General features: G+C 43.3%; 1 protein-coding gene across 7 annotated transcripts in view; it reads right to left on the bottom strand.

The window, feature by feature from the left end:
• XPO4 (exportin 4) overlaps positions 1-19,092 on the bottom strand; it is a 169,049-nt gene that overhangs the window by 15,173 nt on the left and 134,784 nt on the right. For all 7 annotated transcript variants that reach the window (XM_039534405.1, XM_039534432.1, XM_039534423.1 and 4 more), the window contains 4 exons: positions 8,807-8,976; positions 4,485-4,659; positions 2,369-2,662; positions 944-1,124 (listed from right to left, as the gene is read on the bottom strand). In XM_039534405.1, the coding sequence (XP_039390339.1) occupies positions 944-1,124; positions 2,369-2,662; positions 4,485-4,659; positions 8,807-8,976 (820 nt within the window). The remainder of the gene's footprint in view (positions 1-943; positions 1,125-2,368; positions 2,663-4,484; positions 4,660-8,806; positions 8,977-19,092) is intronic.

The following is a 19,092-nucleotide window of genomic DNA, read 5'->3' on the forward strand; positions in this document are numbered from 1 at the left end:
CTGGCTACAGATCTAGGTCTAACGGTAAAGTCTTTGTCTATTGTTTAGTGATTAAAAATAGGGGGCCACAATTCAGTGCATTTGAGACTGTAAATAACTGTGTGTGTGCACTGCAGTTGGTTATATCTTTGGAGGCACTCAGAGCTAGTGATGGGCATTAATATAAATACCTGGATAGATAGATAGATACAATTTCCTTTTGTTCTGTGCCTTCTGCACAGAACTTTCTAGGACTTGGTAAAGTTTGAACATTGGGTTTACATTTTTTAGCTTATCTAAAAAACTGTTCAATATAGTTAACTTATACCTGGCATATCAGGTTTTCAACTGATTCAATTTTAAATAGCAGAGATCATGAAGAAAAAAAAGACTGGGATATACAAGAGAAAACTTACCTAAACCATAACTACATACCACAGCACCTGTTCTGCGAATTGCTGAGCATCTACACATACTGCTGAAGTGCCGCTGGAGTGATAGAGCTCAACACCTTTCAGAATCAAGCTCTTCTATCACACGCTGAAATGTCTCTGTTTTAAACTATACCCTAATTTTGATTTAATTGACCTTGTTTTTGATAACTACCATTGCTTTATTTCCAGATCAGTAGCTTCTTCTAGTTCAGATTTCAAGTTGTTCAGTATACAAACAATGCAACAAGAACAATGGCCCATGAATTATATGCATTCTTCCCTCAGCTACCAGAGTCTGAATATTAAATACTATCTCAGAATGTGGAAACTAGACTCTCTAATCTCCACTCGTACATTACTTGGATTATTAGTTCTCTCTCTCCACAATATTTTTGCTATTTTTTTTTAAATCAATGTAAGATAATTCCTCAAAAGAAAATTAGCTTATTTTGCAGCCCATCATTTTTGCTCAAAACTACCCAGAGCAGTTCACCAATACTTGACGCTTTTCATCTCCAATTTCTTCATACCTGTATCACTGAAATCTATAAATTCTTTTGACAGAAGGTTAGTAAGAAGCTCCATAATAAGAAGAAGATCCTGGTATTGGTCCTCTTCTGCTGTAACATCTATTCGCTGCCGACCTAAATTATTCTTGGAATATACTTGAAGTAGAGTCAGGCAGGCCTCATACAAATTCATGGCTTTGGACTGCAACAAAAACAAAAACAGGAAGTTAAATATGTGACATACTATATATACTAGCATATTTAATATTGACTTTTTAGTGCTGCTTTTGATGCTGCTTGACTGACAATACACCAGTGATTTTGATTTCTTTTCTATTATCTGTTACTATTTAGTGTAATAGATGCACATAAAAGTGTTAAGGAAATAGATATTCCTTACATAACATAACTAGCTAGCCCATTTACTCATGTACCAGTGACTACAATACTTTAGTAGTATAACCATACTTTTGGCAGGTTACCCCAAACTTAAAAAGAAAATTTTAAATCAGGAGTCTATATATTAAATGGTTTTGGACAGGCTGACATTTCTTGCCAAACTCATGAAATTGTTCAGAATTGCAGATTCAGAATCTCTAGGGTCTTGCTCACACTAGCACATTTTGTAGCTTTAATCCATTATCCATTATGGCAGATCCAATGGTGGTAGCTAGGGTTTGTCTGGATTAGGGAAATTTGCACAGGTATAACTACACCAGTGCAAAGTCCTTACGTAGGTACACTGCACTGGTAACTTACTGAGGTAAATCACACCATTGAAAGCCATGTTTAGCACCAATGTGATGTCTCTACATTAAGAGTTTGCACCAGAAGTTACACCAGTGGAAAGTTGCCCTAGACAAACCTTCAGAGAACGTTAAACATGGTAAAAACGCCCTGAGCTGGACTAATGATGAATTATAGGTAAATTTGTTAGTGTATGCATAGTCTAGCTGTACTTTTGGGTTACCTTTTCAGAGACAATATATGCACTGTCACTTATAGACAAGGAAAGATTATTTAGTACATCCAAAAGTTTTCTGAATGATATAAGAGGTAGAACTGTGGGATGCTCTCTCTTTTTCCAGTCTCCAGTCAGTGTGCTTGGGTTTTACTATAGCAGAAACCTGTAAATGGATTTGCTTGTTTTATCAAATCTGTTTTCCTTTAAAGAGGTCTATTTCCTTTTAATAACATATCAGTTTCAGTGAATTATGCTCTTTAATGGATTATATAAAAAATAAGTTAGCAGATGTATTATTTTAAAAGATCAATGAACCTTTTGATGTCTATATTTTAAATACGTTCACTCCTTTAACAGGCATACATTTAAGAGGGCTCAGCTCTACAATATTTCTTCCTATTCAGCATTTAAAATCATTGTGGTTTACTTGATTTAGAGACACACACACGCACACACTCACACACTCTTTTGGTCGCATTTACCTCTCCGAGATAGCATATTTGTTTATGTGCAACTTCAACAAAAACTTCTATTATGAGGTTAACAGTCTCTGGTGTGTTTTTGTACACCTCCATTAATCCAATGCAATTGGTAAGGAAGTCCATCAGAAAGTTAAAGAGTATTGCTACATTATCTATCTGGGTAGCCTCAGCAATGCCACAAAGTGCTTCTAGTGTGGCAGTGATTTCTTGTTTCACCTCCTCCTCTTGACAGATCTGTTGAAAGTTTTCTTGGTTTATCACATTCAAGAATCGCTGCTGAAGTGGTTGAAGAACCTACAGAATTAAAAATTAAACAGCCATTTCTGATAAATGTATTCTTCCAGTTTAATACATGTAGTACTCCCAGTTTCCTATCAATTCCCCACCTACAAAGCACTGGGATATTTCACCATTGTTACTTCAGTTTTACACTGGTGCAATTCCATTGATTTCAATGGAATTAAAACTGGCATAAAACTGGGGCAACAGTGATTAATCAGGACCATTAAGTGAATTTTAATTTAATCTTGCCATTCACTATCTCCGTTAGGGGTCTGTTTCAGCATTATCTCTTGCCAACGTATTTTCTGCCCACTTATGGTGTTCAAATTCCTCTCTACTGTGCCTTTTTCTGTCCTCTCTGGTATATGAATCTCCTCCAAATTTTGTATCATCTGAAAGTTTCTTTTCTATTCTAGCTAATTAATAAAACTGTTAAATAAGATCAGTCTTAATTATCTTTGTAGTACCACACAACATACTGCCATCTATCTTTTCTTTAAAAACTATTTATTTAGGAAGTTAACAAGTTTACAAATCCTTGCCATGTAAATACCACAGCCAATACAATAATCATTACAACACTGACCTTTTGTTTAGAGAAACATTTTTAGTCTTCCAACCATGTTCAATCTGCATGATACTGTTGATAGCTAAGCTAATTTGATCTAATTTTTGAGAGTTTAGTTTTTCAAGACAGTCATAGCTTTACAAAACCCCAATATATTACCAGTTCCTCTATCATGTTCCCTTTCAGTTATTAATTTTGTAATTTATCAAGCAAGCAAGCAAGTTTTTCACAAGATTTATTCTTTATAAACCTATGGTGTTTAGTATCAGAGGGGTAGCCGTGTTAGTCTGGATCTGTAAAAGCAACAAAGAATCCTGTGGCACCTTATAGACTAACAGACGGTTAGTCTATAAGATGTCTTGCATCTGAAGAAGTGGGTATTCACCCACGAAAGCTCATGCTGCAGAACGTCTGTTAGTCTATAAGGTGCCACAGGATTCTTTGTTGCTATGGTGTTTATTGCTCATGTTTCAGTTACGCTCTCGAGCCAAGATGCTTCATTATTTTCTCTCCATATTCATTTTATTATTTTACAGTAGAACCTCAGAGTTACGAACACTAGAGTTACGAACTGACCAGTCAACCACACACCTCATTTGGAACCAGAAGTACAAAACCAGGCAGCAGCAGCAGCACATACACACACAGTACAGTACTGTGTTAAATGTAAACTACTAAAAAAATAAAGGGAAAGCCGCATTTTTCTTCTGCATAGTAAAGTTTCAAAGCTGTATTAAGTCAAATACTCAGTTGTAAACTTTTGAAAGAACCATAATGTTTTGTTCAGAGTTACAAACATTTCAGAGTTATAAACAACCTCCATTCCCGAGGTGTTCGTAACTCTGAGGTTCTACTGTATTGTTGCACTTTGTTAAGCCTGACAAAATACATGGAATCTTACGAGAATCATATAAACTAAAAGATTACCAGGGAAAGAAGTGAGACTTCCAAGACTTCAGTTTTAAGGAACGCTCTTTCCTTTTTTGATAATCAGTCATTTTAATCTGACCATTTCAGAACTTTTTAAAAACATTTATGAAATACGATTATAAAATGACCCTCAATGTAATATTAATTGGTCACGTTTAAATAACAGGTATCTTACGTACCCTGTAATTGGCGCCTTATAAAGTCTAGGTAAAATAAGAATCACAATGAAATTCTAATATTAAAAAATCCTTTAAAGACTTTCCGTGTGCAACAGTAGTTTTGAATTCAGTTTCATTGCTTGCTGAAATGAGGGTGACAAATTAAAAAATTTCTTACCTCTGTCCAGTATTGCTGTTTTGTATCTGTGTCCATATGAGCAAAACCTCCTAAAACTAGAGCTTTCATTAGTGTTCTCTGAACAGAACTGGACAAAAAGTGAAGAGGTGGGCTTCGCCTCGCAAACTGCTTAGCTAAATTCCACCAATTCTCACACTGAATTACTAAATTTGCCCTAAAAAATAAAATAAAAATAAAAGTAAAAAAATTGCTTATTCATAGAAAATCCTTTAGAAACACATACAATCTGACTGCTTTTACCAAGTATTCTTACTAGAAATTGTTAGTTTTAAAGTATTCATTTAACCTAGGATTTAAATCTAGTCTCTATTCTTTGTGACATTCATCTTATTTATGCCTCATTTCTAGATTTTTGTAAAATTTAATTTATAATTCATTTAATTTATGAGTGAAAAAAATGGGAAAGTACTTTGTAGAGTCACATAATACCCTTTATTTGACATCTTGCATGTATTGAGCTCAAGCGGTTTATTTTGAGTTTTGTTATAACTCTGAGCCTAGAGACTCTTTAGTTTTAGAGAATTTACAGGAGATTCAGATTAAGCAAAAGAAAATCTGTGTTATCACTCAGTTCTGTTTAACCAAAAGAACACAAATCAGCAAAGTCTTTAGTCATTGTTCCTTCTTGCAGCTTGTCACTCCGTACACATCAAAACAACAACAAACAGGGCACCTCTTGTGTATCTCCAGAGCTCCTCAGCTCATGTCTGGGCAACAAATTTCTGTCTCTTCTGGTCACAAGAGTAGGCCAGCCCCTTTAAGGGTCTAAACCCAACTAAACTCCATCACGCAGAGATTGTCTTTGCTCAAGGAGGCATTTCTAGCAGGACCAGATTAGGACAAACCAGGGCCCTTGCCACCCCCTCATATGGGGCCCCTCCTGCACTGTGGCGTTCTCTGATCTGGCCAGCGGTGGCAGGGGCCACCAACATAAAAGCAAAGAGTGAATTTTGCCAGGCTGGTTGCCCTGCTCCTCTTTGCATAAACTTGGGCCTTCCTCATTTCTGGGTCACCACTCCCTGCCTTCAGGTGAGCTGGGCCCTCTCCAAAACCACGGAGGGGTCTGTCTGCATCCACCTCAGAACAGGACTCACTGTTACCACCTCAGCCAACTTATGACGGGGTAGAAGCAGAGAGGCCCCTCTGTGTAGGTAACTATGTTCCATCTATTTTTGGCCCGTGTGTAGGGAACAAATGAACAAACTCAAGTTTCAAACCTCTCAATGCAGCTTCTCCCACTCCTATTCCTTTGCCTCTGTCATTTCATCTATCCCTTCATTTATTCATTCCCTCCCCTTCCTCCTTGATGCATTACAGATCCCATATTCACTATATTCTCCTTTCCACTCCATCATTCATCCTCCCTTTGCTTTTATCTTCTCTCTCACCTCACACATCTGTTAAACTTGCGTTCTCATGGTCTTTGTTCAACGCACAAAAAATGAGGGAGGGGGAGGAGAAGGAAAGGGGGGGCTGTAGGATCTCCCAACCCCCCAACAGGCTGCAAGCAGCAAAACATGGGCTCTCTTTCTTCCCAGTCTACCCAGAGTGCATGAAACCCAGTGGCTGGCCCTCCCTTTCTTTGTAGGGAGCACCTCTCACAGACTCCTCTGGTCTCAGAGAACAGCAGGGAAAACCCTTCCTTTCCTTTGACCAGTGGCAGGGCCCCTCTCCCCTAGAGCAGCAGAGTGGCCATCCCAGAGCTGCAACAGCACAGAACTGGTCCCATCTGGTGGTGGGAGTGAGGCCAGAAAACCTCCTGCCCTTGCAAGTGTCTGTCTGCAGATACAGTCAGGCAATGCGTTAGTTACACTCTGGTAATGTTTTCAAGATTTTCTTTACAAATGGGGGGACTATAAACTTCTGTTTATTTATTTATTTGGTTTTGGTAAACCAAAGTGGAGATTCTGACCTCATCATGTGATTCCAGGAGCTAGGGCCCCAACATGGCTCTGTAGTGCCTATGCCATAATCCAATGGTTCTCAACTTTCAATACCGTGATTCTATTTTACACAGAAAAAACAAAACTTTGGAACCCAGGGACACCGCCCGATGTAGTCAAAGAAATGGAGGGTGGTTGTGATCCCCTTAAAATTCCCCTCTAGGCTGAGAACACATGCTTTAATCCTGGATTCCAGACCTGACTCCCAGACAGGACTCAATCTCCTGCCAGCCTTAACTAAAAAGCCCACACCATTATCAAGCTTCCTCTGAGGGAGCACCACTGTGGCTTGGGAGCAGAAATGAGAGAGGCAGGGTTATGGGAACCCTATAGAGAGCACTCAACAGTGTCAGCTCCCAGATAATACTAAGGAGTTCAGAACTGACGTTGGCACTTGAATGCTTTTCCTACGCTGAGAAAGGATGATCTCATGGTTCAGGCAGATGAATGCTGCTGTTTAAAGAACTGGATTCTACTCCTTCCTTTGCCAGAGTTCCTGTGTAATACTGGGCAAGTCACTTCAACCAAGCCTTTTACAATCACTCACTTGTGTGTTTCTCTTGCCTGACTTTGAAACCCTGGTGTCTGATTTGCAGAAGTGCTGAGCACTCACAACTGTAACTGAAGTCAATGGGAGCTCTGCTTTGAGCGTAATTATGAAGCGCTATGTAATGCTGAGTATGCTAAAAAAATCAAGGCCGAGGCACCTCAAATTTAGCACCCAAAGTTTAGTATATACTTTTGACCTTACTCTCCCTGTGCCTCAGTTCCCCATCTATAAAATGGGAATAATATCCCTTAATTTTAGAGAGGTATTATGAAAATAAATTCACTAACACACCGCTACCCTGATATAACGCGGCCTAATATAACATGAGTTTGGATATAATGCGGTAAAGCAGCGCTCCAGAGGGGCGGGTTGTGCACTCTGGTGGATCAAAATAAGTTTGATATAATGCGGTTCCACCTATAATGCGATAAGATTTTTTGGCTCCTGAGGACAGCGTTATATCAGGGTAGAGGTGTATTTGTGACGCACTTCAGATACTATAATGATGAGCACCACAGAAAAGCCAATGAGGAAGTTAATAATTCTGTCTTCAGAGCAGAGAGTCTGAACAGTGTGTAATAATAAGCCATATGGCCACACACCGAACATCAAGCAGAAAACAAAATACTGAATAGTTGCTTGTTAAGTGAGCACTGTCCATTTTGTGCACTGAATGAGGGAAGGATTCTGTGTGAAAAAAAATCACGTAATTAAATAATGTATCATAATGCATACACACAAAGGGGGTGGATTACAGTTGCACATGCAACTTTAATTCTGGCATTTTTAAATGTGCATGCTTCACTGAGCAACCATAATAATGTTATTTTAACACAGTACATATGTATTACACACAAAAAACTATTTTGTGTCAGTCTACAAAAGGATAAAAGTTTCAAGAATTTGCTGCTTTACAGCTTCTAGCTAAAAGCAAACCTTTGAAATGTGTCACTTTCTCCAAATTCTACATGCTTTTAGATGTAGAAAATTACACCGTTTTAATATTCTTTTACAACATAACTATGTTGGCATTTGATTTTTCAACCCTAAACAGTTAATTCTTCAAAAGTAAATAGCAATGTAGAAATCTTCATTATGGGATTGGGAGGGTGGGGGGAAAGGCAGAGTTAATTCTTCCTAACCACCTGGTGGTTGAGAGGCATAGGGGAAGGAGAGCACATTTCAGTACAATATAAACTTGAGGGGCTCCTCTCCATTATACAAGTTTTATGTTTGGTGACACTCCACTGGAGTTACAGAAGCATAAAACTGGTGTAAGAGTGGAGAATCAGGTCTTAGAATCATAGAATATCAGGGTTAGAAGGGACCTCAAGAGATCATCTAGTCCAACCCCTTGCTCAAAGCAAGACAAATTGCCAGGTTTTTTTTTTTTTGTTTGTTTGTTTGTTTTTTACACTCCAGTTCCCTAAATGGCCCCCTCAAGGACTGAACTCACAACCCTGGGTTTAGCAGGCCAATGCTCAAACCACTGAGCTATCCCTCCCCGCAGTCTTGAGTCTATGTAGCCCAAAATATGATTATTTCATAAAAGGATAAAAACATCAAGTTATATAGTTTGTCTGCAAGTATGTATATATTTTTAATAAAATACCTTACATTTTATGCTAGGGTTTGAACAATTTTGAATGCTTTAATTCTCAACAGAAAGTGCTCTTAGCTGTGGAAAAAATTTAGAACAGTACAAATATTCTAATAGGTAATATACACTGTATTCGCTTTATTTTTGGCCCAATATAATTTTAAAAGATGCAAAAGAAAAATATGACTTGCATAAGCCTGCACTTTACCTCTCTCTCCTTTCCACTAATGTTACTAGCAACTGTACAGTGTCATTTGCAAGGTCCTGCTCAGAACTCCATACTGCCAGGTTACTGATTACTTTTTCTAAGAGGTAACCCACAATCCACTGGGAACCCTCTGTGTCTGCACCAAATGCTGTATTAAATGGTAGACTTATCTATAAGAAAAAGAAAACAATTAAATTAGTGCATTTTATAAAAAGTCAAAATAGCAACTCATTTTCAGTCTTTCACAGTCCTTGCTTACTTAACATACAAAAGTTATGTTCACAAAAAGGAAAAAGTATAAGAAAAAATAGGTAAGAAACCAAACTTACCTCTTACTCTATGCCAAAAAACTGGAAACAATATCAACTTTGTTATAAAACCCTATTTTAAATATCCTTACATCTAACCTTCAACGCCACCTTTTAAAAGAAAGATTTCCCATGTATGCAGTGTTCTTATAGCTGTGTTGGTCCCATGAATTAGGCCTGGTCTACACTATGAGTTTATACCGAATTTAGCGGCATTAAACTGATTTAACCCTTCACCCGTCCACACAACAAAGCCCTTTATATCAATATAAAGGGCTCTTAAAACTGATTTCTGTACTCCTCCCCGACGAGGGGAGTAGCGCTGAAATCGGTATTGCCATGTCGGATTAGGGTTAGTGTGGCCGCAATTCGACGGTATTGGCCTCCGGGCGGTATCCCACAGTGCACCATTGTGACTGCTCTGGAAAGCAATCTGAACTCGGATGCACTGGCCAGGTAGACAGGAAAAGCCCTGCAAACTTTTGAATTTCATTTCCTGCTTGCCCAGCATGGAGCGCTGATCAGCACGGGTGGCGATGCAGTCCCAAATCCAAAAAGAGCTCCAGCATGGACCGTACGGGAGATACTGGATCTGATCGCTGTATGGGGAGACAAATCTGTTCTATCAGAGCTCCGTTACAGAAGACGAAATACCAAAGCATTTGAAAAAATCTCCAGGCTATGATAGACAGAGGCCGCAACAGGGACTCAACACAGTGTGACAACTGTAACGGAAAGCCAAAGAATCAAATGGACGCTCATGGAGGGAGGGAGGGGGGACTGAGGACTCGAGCTATCCCACAGTCCCTGCAGTCTCTGAAAAGCATTTGCATTCTTGGCTGAGCTCCCAATGCCTGAAGGGTCAAAAACACTGTCGCCAATGGTTCAGGGAATATGTCGTCAATTTACCCCCCTTCCCCCGTCTGTCAAAGAAAAGGGGAAAAAATCGTTTCTCGCCTCTTTTCAATGTCACCGTATGTCTACTGGATGCTGCTGGTAGATGGGGTGCTGCAGCGGTAAACAGCAGCATCCTCTCCCCTCCCCTCCCCAGTGGCAGACAGTACGGTACAAAATGACTGATAGCCGTCCTCGTCATCATCCTGTGAGTGCTCCTGGCTGGCCAGCCTCGGTGAGGTCGGCCGGGGGCGCCTGGGCAAAAATGGGAATGACTCCCGGTCATTCCCTTCTTTAAGCTTTGTGTCCTGGAGATTCAGTCCTGGCAGATGGTGCAATAGGGCTGGTAACCGTCCTCATCATAGCAGCTGGAGGCTGAGCTCCTCTCCCCCCCGCCACCCTTTAATGAGTAATGGACATGTCCTGCCTGGAATATCATAGCAGCTGGAGGCTGCCTCCCCCTCATTTTATCTCACTAAAAAGTCAGTGTTTCTTATTTCTGCATTCTATATTACTTCATCACACAAATGGGGGGACAACTGCCACAGTAGCCCAGGAGGGGTGTGGAAGGAGGGAAGCAACGGGTGGGGTTGTTGCAGGGGCACCCCCTAGAACAGCATGCAGCTCATCATTTCTGCGGGATATCTGGGGCTCTCACCTGGAGCGGCTGTGCTCTCTGGTTCTCTAGTAGACTTGCCCCATATTCTAGGCAGGATTGACTCTATTTTTAGACAAAACATAAAGAAAGGAATGACCTGGGAAGTCATTCCCATTTTTGTCCATGCGCCCCCGGCTGACCGAGGCCAGCCAGGAGCACCCATGACAGCAGCAGACGGTACAATATGACTGGTAACCATCATTGCCAATTTCCAAAGCAGCAGACGGGTGCAATAGGGCTGGTAACTGTCTCTGCTACCTTGCAAAGGCAAATTAATGCTGCTGTGTAGCACTGCAGTACCACATCTGTCAGCAGCATCCAGTACACATACGGTGACAGTGAAAAAAGGCTAAACGGGATCCATGGTTACCATGCTATGGCGTCTGCCAGGGCAATCCAGAGAAAAAGGGCGCAAAATGATTGTCTGCCATTGCTTTCATGGAGGAAGGATTGAGTGATGACATTTACCCAGACACTGTTTTTGCTCCATCATGCATTGTGATCTCAACCCAGAATTCCAATGGGCGGGGAAGACCGCAGGAACTATGGGATAGCTACCCACAATGTAACGCTCTGGAAAATCGACACTAGCCTCGGTACATGGACGCACACCGCTGAATTAATGTGCTTAGTGTGGCCGCATGCACTCAACTTTATACAATCTGTTTTAAAAAACCGGTTTATGTAAAATCGGAATAATCTCATAGTGTAGACATACCCTTAGAGACAAGGTTGTGACCACCTTCTGTTGGTGAGAGACAAGCTTTTGAGCTCACTCTTCTTACCCTGAAGAAGAACTCTGTATAAGCTCAAAAGCTTCTCTCTCTCCCCAATAGAAGTTGGTCCAATAAAAGATATTACCTCACCTATCTTGTGTCTTTAACATTTCCCATGCACAGTTCAAGGTGGCCATGAAGGAATTCCTGCAGTTCTTCAGAACTGAAGGCACTAATACTGAGGGCTGGCCTACTCTACCTCTTAGGTCGATGCAACTTACAAAGACACACACCCCTGAATGACGTAAGTTACGTCAACCCAAGCTCTATCCATATTGGTACTGTGTCGGTGGGAGATGCTCTCCCACCGACATGGCTTCCACCTCTCTTTTGTGGAGGTAGAGTAATTATGCCAAAAGGAGAGCACTCTTCTGTCAGCATAGCATGTCTTCACCAGACATGCTACAGCAGTGCAGCTGCAATTGCTCCCTGAATTTGTTCCATTTGCTTCTTTTTATTGGGGCGGGGGAGGGAAGGTGCACAGAGAAGAGGATTCAAGTACATAAAAGGTTGTTTACAAGAAGGAAGGAGAAAAATTATTCTCCTTCACCTCTGATGATAGGACAACAAGCAATGGGCTTAAATTGCAGCAAGAGCAGTTTAGGCTGGACATTAGGAAAAACTTCCTGTCAGAGTGGTTAAGCACTGGGTCTGGAATAAATTGCCCACAGAGGTTGTGGAATCTCCATGGCTGTAGATTTTTAAGAGCAGGTTAGACAAACACCTGTCAGGGATAGTCTAGAATAGATAATACTTAATTCTGCCATGAGTGCAGGGGACTGGACTATGAGACCACTTGAGGTCCCTTCCAGTCCTACGATTCTGATTCCATATTCAAGTTCTGGTGCAATAATGTCTGACACCCTTGAAATTCCAAGTATTCAAATCTCCTGTTCTCTGCAAGAATAAAGTTTCTGAAAATTGAATCTCAGGAATTTAATAATTTTGCAAGGGGGCTCTGGACCCCTCGGTATTGTGAGCATGTTCAATTTCAAATTCCCATCTATTTTCAAGTTTCAGCACTAGTTTTCAGTAAAATAATGTGTCCCATCACCTTCAGAGACCAATATTACACACAAATTAAGATGGATACAAATAGTTTTTTTTTAAATAAGAAAATCAGTATTTGTAATTTAAATTAAGTATAGATTTATTCAAATTAAATTTGAATTTGACACACTATATTAAGGGCTAAACTTGTACACAAAAATAATATTAAGCAATACATGTTTGCTGCCAAGTTTTAAAGAAAGTGAAACCACTGAACTGATGGAAGTTACTGGCTAAGCACCTGGAATCAGAGTCTGATGAAGTGCTAAACCAGCTCGTCTGTGGGTACAGAGAGAATACTTTCTTCATTTCAGTTTATTCAACTAGTTCAGTTCAATGACTAGTTCAGAAAGTTAAGAAACTAACTGGAAAAAACAGGAAAGCTTGTTTTCTACTTCTAACCTATGAATAAAAACTAGGTGTGAGAGGATGAGATCTACGATTACTAAAATCTCAAAGGATGTGGTGACCAGAAGCAGTCAATTCAATTAACTAAACTACAGATAATACTTCCTTTGTTTAATAAAGCAGTTTTAAATTCAAAACTGATAACTTTGAATTATGTACTTAGCACATTTAAGGTTATTTTATTTAATTTTAAAAAATTAAAATGCTGGTTTTGTTCTTCATCCAAGTACAGCTTGACAGAAATCACAAGAAACAAATTAACTATCTAGTCAAAAAGAAACACATCATTCACCATTCTTATAATAAAAAACAATGTAAAAGTTAAGATTCTGAATAAATGTAAGGTAAGCTATACAATTGGTTAAATAAATGGGTATAGATATATTATATCTATATATTAATATATATTAATAGGCAGCAGGTTTAAAACAAATAAAAGGAAGTTCTTCTTCACGCAGCGCACAGTCAACTTGTGGAACTCCTTACCTGAGGAGGTTGTGAAGGCTAGGACTATAACAATGTTTAAAAGGGGACTGGATAAATTCATGGTGGCTAAGTCCATAAATGGCTATTAACCAGGATGGGTAAGAATGGTGTCCCTAGCCTCTGTTCGTCAGAGGATGGAGATGGATGGCAGGAGAGAGATCACTTGATCATTGCCTGTTAGGTTCACTCCCTCAGGGGCACCTGGCATTGGCCACTGTCGGTCGACAGATACTGGGCTAGATGGACCTTTGGTCTGACCCGGTACGGCCTTTCTTATGTTCTTATCCTCCTGGTTCACAAAAAACATTTTTTTTTTTTTAGTAAAGGCTGTTTAGTTGCAAATCAACACGTTCTAATGGTTCCCAACCAATAAGAAGAGGAGGTTACTTACCTATAACTACAGGTTCTCCCAGATGTGTGGTCCCTATCTGTATTCCAATCATGGGTGCACATGCATGCCATGTTCTGGAGCTAGAAGGTTTTCATAGCAGTGTCCATTAATCCGCATGTGCATCGTGTCTCCTTGTTCTCCCTGCAACGCCTCTTCAATAACCCTCTTACCACCGAGTATGCCAGCCCGCAGCAAAGGGGATGGAGAGCAGGTATTGGAATAGGGACCACATATCCTAAAGAACCTCCAGTGATGGTCCCTATATGTATTCCAATTGTGGGTGAGTAGCAAGTAGTAATCAGCATGGAGATGGAAATGCAGTCTGTTGAACAGCATGTTCGCAGCCTCTCCTTCAGCGATGTCCTAACGCAGTGGTCCCCAAACTTTTCAGGGTTGCACCCCTCCTTACCCCTGTATATGCCCTCCACCATGGGAGGCGGGGCTGGGAGTGGGGCCATGGGACGCAGAAAGGAGTAAGGGGGCCAAGGCTGGGGTCGGGAGCAGAGCCCCGGACTGAGGCTGGGAGTGAGACGGGGTGCAGGGCTGCGGCTGGGACTGGGGCTGGAACAGGATGGGGCGGTGCTTCCTCCCCACCCCCCATGGGGGCTGGCCCGAGCCCTGCTGTCAATGTTCCTTTGAGCCCCCTGGGGGGCAAGCCCCACAGTTTGGGGACAACTGGCATAGCAGGAAGTAAAAATGTGAATGAATCACCATGTCACTGCTTGACACATGTCCTGCCAAGAAACGGCTGCTAGATATGCCAAAGTGGTAACCTGTGCTTGCATAGAGTGTGCTGTAATTGTATCCAGTGACTATACGTTGGAGTGTGTGTAGCACGTCTGGATGCACCCAGAGACCCATTTCAAGATTCATTGGGAGGAAACAGCTTGGCCCTTGGACTGGTCCACAATTGGTACAAACAGCTTCGGTGATGCCCGAAAGGCGCGGGTCCTCTAGAGATATAAGGCTAAGGTACGGCAGATAGTGAGGGAGTGAAGCGTAGCATCTGCATTGGAGGCATATGGCTTTGGACAGAAGACAGGGAGGTGAATAGACTGATTGAAGTGGAACTCCAACACCACCTTCGGGAGGAAGTTAGGGTGCAGTCGCATGGAGACTGTGTCCTTCTGAGGGCAGTTCTATATTACTGGTTAAGTCATCTAACTTACATCACTTAGGGGTGGGAAAAAGCCCTCTTCCCCAAGCAATGCAAGTTTTGCACTGTCCACACCAGTGCTATGTCAGCGGGAGATGCTCTCCTGCTGACGCAGCTTACACTTCTCACTGAGGTGGAGTACTTATACCAATGGGACAGCACTTTCCTGTCAGTATAGTGCATCTTCACCAGACACACTGCAGCTGCGCCGATGCAGCACTGTAGTGTAGATGTGCCCTGAAACACTGTGTGTGTGTGTGTGTGTGTGCACACACACACACACCATCATGGTTGCGAGTATACTGACTCGTCAAGTGAAGGTAATGGTAATCAAGATTACCACCTTCATAGAGAGATGAGAGAGGGAGCATGTTGCCAGCAGTTTGAAAGGAGGGATTTGTGAGAACAGATAGGACTAGATTAAGATCCCAAGGACCCAACAGATGGTAGTAGGGTGGATAAATACTGAGGCGCCATCCACTGGAGGAAGGAAGGCACTAAGAGCTGCCAGATGGACCCGGTGGGAGCTCATGGTGAGGCTCAGCATCTTGATCTTGAGTAGGTAATTGAGGATGATGGGAATGGAAATCTCACCAAGATGGTGGTGATGGCAGTAACACCAAGCGGTGAAACATTTGTATTGAGTCTGGTAGCGTGCCATGGTGGATGCCTGCCTGCTTGGAGTAAGGATGTGGCATACTGGGGTAGAGCATGCTTTGTCTAGCCTCAAGCTCCATCCAAAAACTAGGCCATAAGGTGAAGTGGGTTCAGGTTGGGATGCCGGACTCGCCCCTGATGTTGGGTGAGGAGGTCTACGAGAGTTTGGAGGCTGAGAGGTGCTCAGATGGAAAATCTGAGGCATTCTGGGAACCTAACCTGGCGTGGCCAATATGGGGCTATGCATATGACAGTAGCATGGTCTCACTGAATCTTGCAGAGGACTTATAGTAGGAGGGGAATAGGGGGAAATGCGTAGCAGAGGTCTCCAGTCCAGGACAGGAGAAGTGCGTCACTTTGGAAGTCCTAGCCCAGGTCTCCCCTGAAGCAATAGACAGACAACTTGCAATACTTGCGAGTGGTGAAAAAAATCCCAGCGAGAGGTGCCCCAGTTTCAGAATAGGCAGCTCCCATGGAATTTTGGGTGCCCGGCAGATACATAGCCTGGAGCATGATATGATGGTTGATGCACTAGTTCCACAGGTGTATTGACTCTGCACAGAGGGATGGAGACCAGGCACCCCCTTATTTGTTGATGTAGGTGACTAGATGCTATATTGTCTGAGAGGAGCTGCATATGCTGTGACTGGATCAGAGAAAGAAATGCCTGGAAGGCTAGGCAAGCTGCTCAGAGCTCCAGAACATTGATGTAGAGCCTGGCCTCTTGCGGTGTCCAAATACCCTGGGCTGTGTGTTGGAGGAGGTGCTCCCCGCAGCCTGCAAGGGAGGCATCTATTGCAATGGTGGCCTGTAGGGTGGGAGTGGTGAAAGGGCTACTGACTACGACATTGGACAGGTCGGTCCACTAGGTGAGAAAGGCCAGAACTGTCCGAGGCCATCACATGATCTCCGTGAGGTCTGTACATGGAGAGGAGCAAGAGTTGTAGGCAACACATGTGTAGATCTGCATTTGGTGTCACATAAGTGCAGGCCGCCACATGGCCGAGGATGGAGAGGCAATGGCGTATTATGATGCAAGAGGTGCAGCGGAGGGTCGTCACTAGGGCCATCAGCATTGAAGAGGTCTGGTGGAAGGAAGGCACAAACCACAATTGAGTCGAGCTGCATGCCAATAAAGTTGATCATCTGCATAGGGAAGAGCACTGACTCCTCATTGATGCAGATGCCTAGAAAGGCCAGGAGAGCACGAAGAGTGGAGATGGCAGAACCAAGCTCTTGTCAGGAGAGCACAACAAGGAGCCAGTCATCAAAGTAGGGGCACACCAAGTAGTCAAGGCAGCACATGTGAGCCACCACAACCACAAAGACCTTTGTGAAGACTCACGGAGCTCTCATGATGCCAAAGGGGAGGACTCAGAATTGATAGTGGTGTTGTCCCATCTAGAAATAAAGGAATATCCAGTGGCCCAGGTGGACGTCGATGTGGAAGTATGCATCATTCATGTCAAGGGCTGCAAACCAGGCCCGGAGGGGGTTGGGAGGAGGAGATAATAGAAGCCAGCGTCACCATATGGAACTTCGATTTTTGGATAAAGGTATTTAGTAGGTGAAGGTCAAGAATGGGGTGGAGCTCTCCATCCTTTTGGGAATAAGGATGCATGGGGAGTATAAGCCTCTGCTGTAGAAGGCATTGATGGGTGGGGGACTCTGCAGGGGGAATGAAAAATTCTATAGCGTATTCTTAGTGGATAATCTCCAGTACCCAATGGTCCATGGTGATCTTGCCTGAATGGTGGGCGAATAGGGCAAGGCAGCCCCCAAAAATGACATGTGGGGCCACAGGTGGCAATGGGGAGAGTTTGCAGCTCTTGACTGACATGTCAAAACTATACTCTGGGTTGTTTTGGGGTGAAAACTGCGGAAGCGGTTGCAGCAGAGATGGTGCGACCGGTGGTGCTGCCGTGGGGGTTCCTGGTGCCACAGGTAGTATAACAGGTAGGGTGCATACAGCTTCCTCTGGAGAGGAGGAAGCAGCTGTAGGGACCAGCAATACTGGTTCAACCTCTGCCTCGGAGCCCGACAGTACCAGCAAAGGAGCCAGGGCAGATTGGTACGAGGCCTGGGAGAGAGGGTACTGAGGGCAGTATGGGTCCCAGGGTAGCCAATGGGGCCAAAGAGTAGAGAGCTGGGTGTGCAGCAGGCCTGAGGGGTATCAGTGCCACATCACCAAGGCCAGGTCGTAAGCAGGAGGTTAAGGTGGGCAGGCGGTAGCGAGAGTCAGACCTGCGCCTAGATATCAGAGAAAAGATTGGCTCTGGTTCAGAAAAGCCCTTAGAATCTGAAGATGCCTCTGGAAACGGGGGAGCAGACTGTGTGGCCAGAGCACGGTGCAGCACAGGCATGGCTCTCTCCAGCAGGAGCAAGACTGGCTCATCCACCACAGTGGGGACCGCGTGGAGGAGTGATGGGCCAGAGAGCAACGATGAAGGTGGGTCGGGCATCTCCAGCTCTTCCGTGGAGAGATGGGGCTCCAGATAGCCAGGAATCCATGCAGTATCCCTGGTGGCAGCGGAAGACTGCGGTGGAGCATTTATGCCAGCTGGTTGCACTGAAGGTCATGGAAGCGACGGGGGCGATGGGCAGTGAGTGTGCAGGAGACCGCACAGAGCGGGCCACTGATGGTGTCGCCAGATCAGTTTTCTTCTTTGCCTTATCCTCAAGGCACGGAAGCTTTGGTGCCGGTGCAGTGGGGTCGGCACGCGACTTCTCACCCAACCTGGCTCAGCTTGGGGAAGAAAGGCTGTGCTTAGAAGCAGCCCTCGACAGGGACTTGCTTCTATGCCTAGGAGAGTGCTTCCTACTCTCATGCCTGGAACTGTCAGGTCCGAGGCAAGGGAAGTGCTGGCATGGGTGCTCTCCGCTGGTTCCGATGATCCCAGATCTGAGTGGGCGTGCAGCCTCATGGCCTCCTCCATGAGGTGCTTTCTCAGGCAAAGTTGTCTCGCCTGTTGAGTCCATGGCAGGAAAGCCTTATTGATGGCACAGCGATACAGGCTTCCCCGAAGCAGAAAAGAGCATTGGTGGTCATCATTCACAGAGAACAAGCGAGGGCAGGAAACATAGTTCTTAAACTGCAGATTGTGGGGCATAGTCCCCAGAAGGGACCCTGTATGACCCCAACCGGGGAAACTATCACTAATGAACTATCACAACTATGGAAAACTATCTACACTACAAAAACAACAAAGAAATACTATATACAGGAAGAGCAAAGGCTATCTTAGTGTAAAGACGAAGATCGCAGAAGACCAGGAATTCTGACTCCAGCCATGCGGCAGTAAGAGGGAACTGAAGAGGTGTGAACCAACAGGGCCTATCATAACCTGTGCTGGGAGCATAAGGAAGCGCACTGCGCACGTGCAGGTCAATGGACATTGCTCCGAAAACCTTCCAGCTCCAGCACATGGCACATGTGTACTTCATCAATCAGATAAGAATCAGTCTTTCTTTACAAAAATTACTAAAAAATACAAACAGAGAC

The sequence above is a fragment of the Mauremys reevesii genome, linkage group 1, assembly GCF_016161935.1.
Source record: "Mauremys reevesii isolate NIE-2019 linkage group 1, ASM1616193v1, whole genome shotgun sequence".
Taxonomy (NCBI): Eukaryota; Metazoa; Chordata; order Testudines; family Geoemydidae; genus Mauremys; species Mauremys reevesii.